A 2,223-nucleotide genomic window follows, 5' to 3' on the forward strand; every position below is an offset into this window, starting at 1 on the left:
ATATGATACATGACATCTTCACCGACTCTCCAGGTCTCTTCACCTCAGAGGGAGTCTGGTCCAGTTTGATCTCACTCCAAACACCTGTAAGCAAAGAAATCATGAATATCATCCTTCAAAAGAAATGAAAAGAGGCAAAGCAGAATAGATTTTCTTACCATGAATAGTGACTACAAATAATAAACTCCAGACAACTGTGTTCTCCATTCTGCAACAAACACTGGAGATCAGTGGAGTTTCAAAATATGTATTAAACTGTCTCCTGAACTGCCCATGAATTGTGAGAGAGCGGCTGATGTGTATGTTTATAAGAGAGGAAGAGTTTGCATAGACCTCCCTCTACAGGTTTAAATAGAGAACATGTTCCACAGATACATTTCAGTAAGTGGAGTATTTTTACAAGAGTGGAGGACAATGTCAAATATTTATAGATAACTCATTTTTGGACTGATGAAGTAGAGGAACAAATCACATCATTTGTTCTAAAATGGAAATATGAACTTGATGGGTATCTGTTGAGTTTACAGATTTGTTTCAACATTTATCCATGTTTTGAAAAATAAAGTTCTTATTATTTTGAACTAACAAACGCTTTTTGCTTTGTTAGATATTAAGTAGAATCCCATACTATTGAAAACAACCTTTCCACCCTTCAAGGTATTGCAATACATAAAACAAATAATTTAATGCTAAATAAAAGATGTGTGCGTACCAGTGATGTAACCTGCAGAAGAAGTCAAAAGACTTGTACACTATGTTGACATAATGGATAGAATACGATAATCAGAAACTTTCTCCTCCACTGATTAAAATACAGAAACGTTTATTTTCATCAAATCATCACTACTGTATTAATGATCTCATTTATTGTGAGTGTGGTTCCATTGCAGTAGTTCTTTGTACAAGTATGTTCTTGGTTTCAGTCCCTGTAAAGCTAACCTGCCCTCAATAATAATTAGACAGATGCTTCACTTCCTTATAAGTAACCTTTATTTGCATATTCAATGAATTTCATTTAAATAAGTGCAAGGTTTTAAAATGGTTTAGTGACCACACTTTGCAGAAAAAAAATGTTTTTTGTTTTGACAGATCTTATATTGACTTTAAGGTGACCATGACGGTGAACTTAAAATTTTGCAGCACTAATATCTTCAATTTATTTGTCTATTTATATGACTTTTCATTAAGTTAATTTAGGTTGATGTAGAAAAACGAAATATGTTTTTAAAGTAAAGTTTTGACCAATGAGGGTCCAGCAAAGTTATAATGAAGGATTCTGATATCAGACAAATTATTTTTTTATGGATCTGTTTCATTATGAATTGTTCTTTATTCACTGTAAACCTCTGTTGTCAAAGCCTGACGTGCTTCACTGCTTCTCATCCAGAGATCAGGGTTGTTCAGTTTTTGTACAGAGTTGTCAGCTGGTGTGTCACTGTGGCTCTCGTGCACAGTAGTAAACTGCAGAGTCTCCTTGTTTTAAACTCTTCACTCGTAGATACACAGCATTTTGGGAAGTGTCCTTTGTGATGGAAAACTGGCCTTGGAGACTTTGGGCAAATATTGTGCCAGTTCCACTGTCGATGCGTCCGATCCATTCCAGTCCTTGCCCGGGTTTCTGACGAATCCAGTGCAACCAGGCTAGAGGAATTCCTTGTACTTTACAGGACAGAGTGACTGATTCTCCTGCTCTGCTGACCACTGGATCAGAGGAAGTGAGGGACTGACCCCGAGCAGCTGAAAGAAACACAGAGTTTAGATGAAAAGGGACATCCGAAGCTCCTTTTCTTTCCTCCGCTGGACACAGACTTCACTCACCTGCAACGAGAGCCAAGAGGAAGACACTCTGTATGAGTTTCATGGTTGTAGCTTGGCTGAGACTGCAACTGTACAGGCTGATATGAAGATTTATATATAGTCAGCAGGCATAATGGGTGGGGATTCTGCATCAGTGTCTGGATTTGCCTATTTATGAGTCAGAGATTTTAGACATGCAGTTTAGAAAGGAAACAGACATAAAGACTGAGACACCAACAATAAAGATGTTGAGTGTTTCTCATTTTCTAAGTATGATTACCTTTAACGTTTGCGTTGGCTAGAAAGAGGGAGTAGACAAAGTGTAGAGAATAGCTTAACATCATATGTTGTATAGCACAAGTTTTTACACTTTCATTTAATAAGTGAGCAATCAATTAATCGATCAGTAATGTTATATGACAGGAT

The 2,223-nt window shown here is 36.8% G+C and overlaps 1 gene segment (V, D, J or C); it reads right to left on the bottom strand.

Annotated features, from left to right (window-relative positions):
- Window positions 1–1,432: 1,432 nt before the first annotated feature.
- LOC138197775 (immunoglobulin heavy variable 1-46-like) lies at window positions 1,433–1,861 on the bottom strand. The segment is given in 2 exon segments: window positions 1,433–1,737; window positions 1,819–1,861. Coding segments are annotated over 2 exon segments (348 nt in total).
- Window positions 1,862–2,223: the final 362 nt, after the last annotated feature.

This window comes from Embiotoca jacksoni, unplaced genomic scaffold, assembly GCF_022577435.1.
Source record: "Embiotoca jacksoni isolate LCO1_2020_lvr unplaced genomic scaffold, fEmbJac1.0.p SCAF_15, whole genome shotgun sequence".
NCBI classification, from domain to species: Eukaryota; Metazoa; Chordata; class Actinopteri; family Embiotocidae; genus Embiotoca; species Embiotoca jacksoni.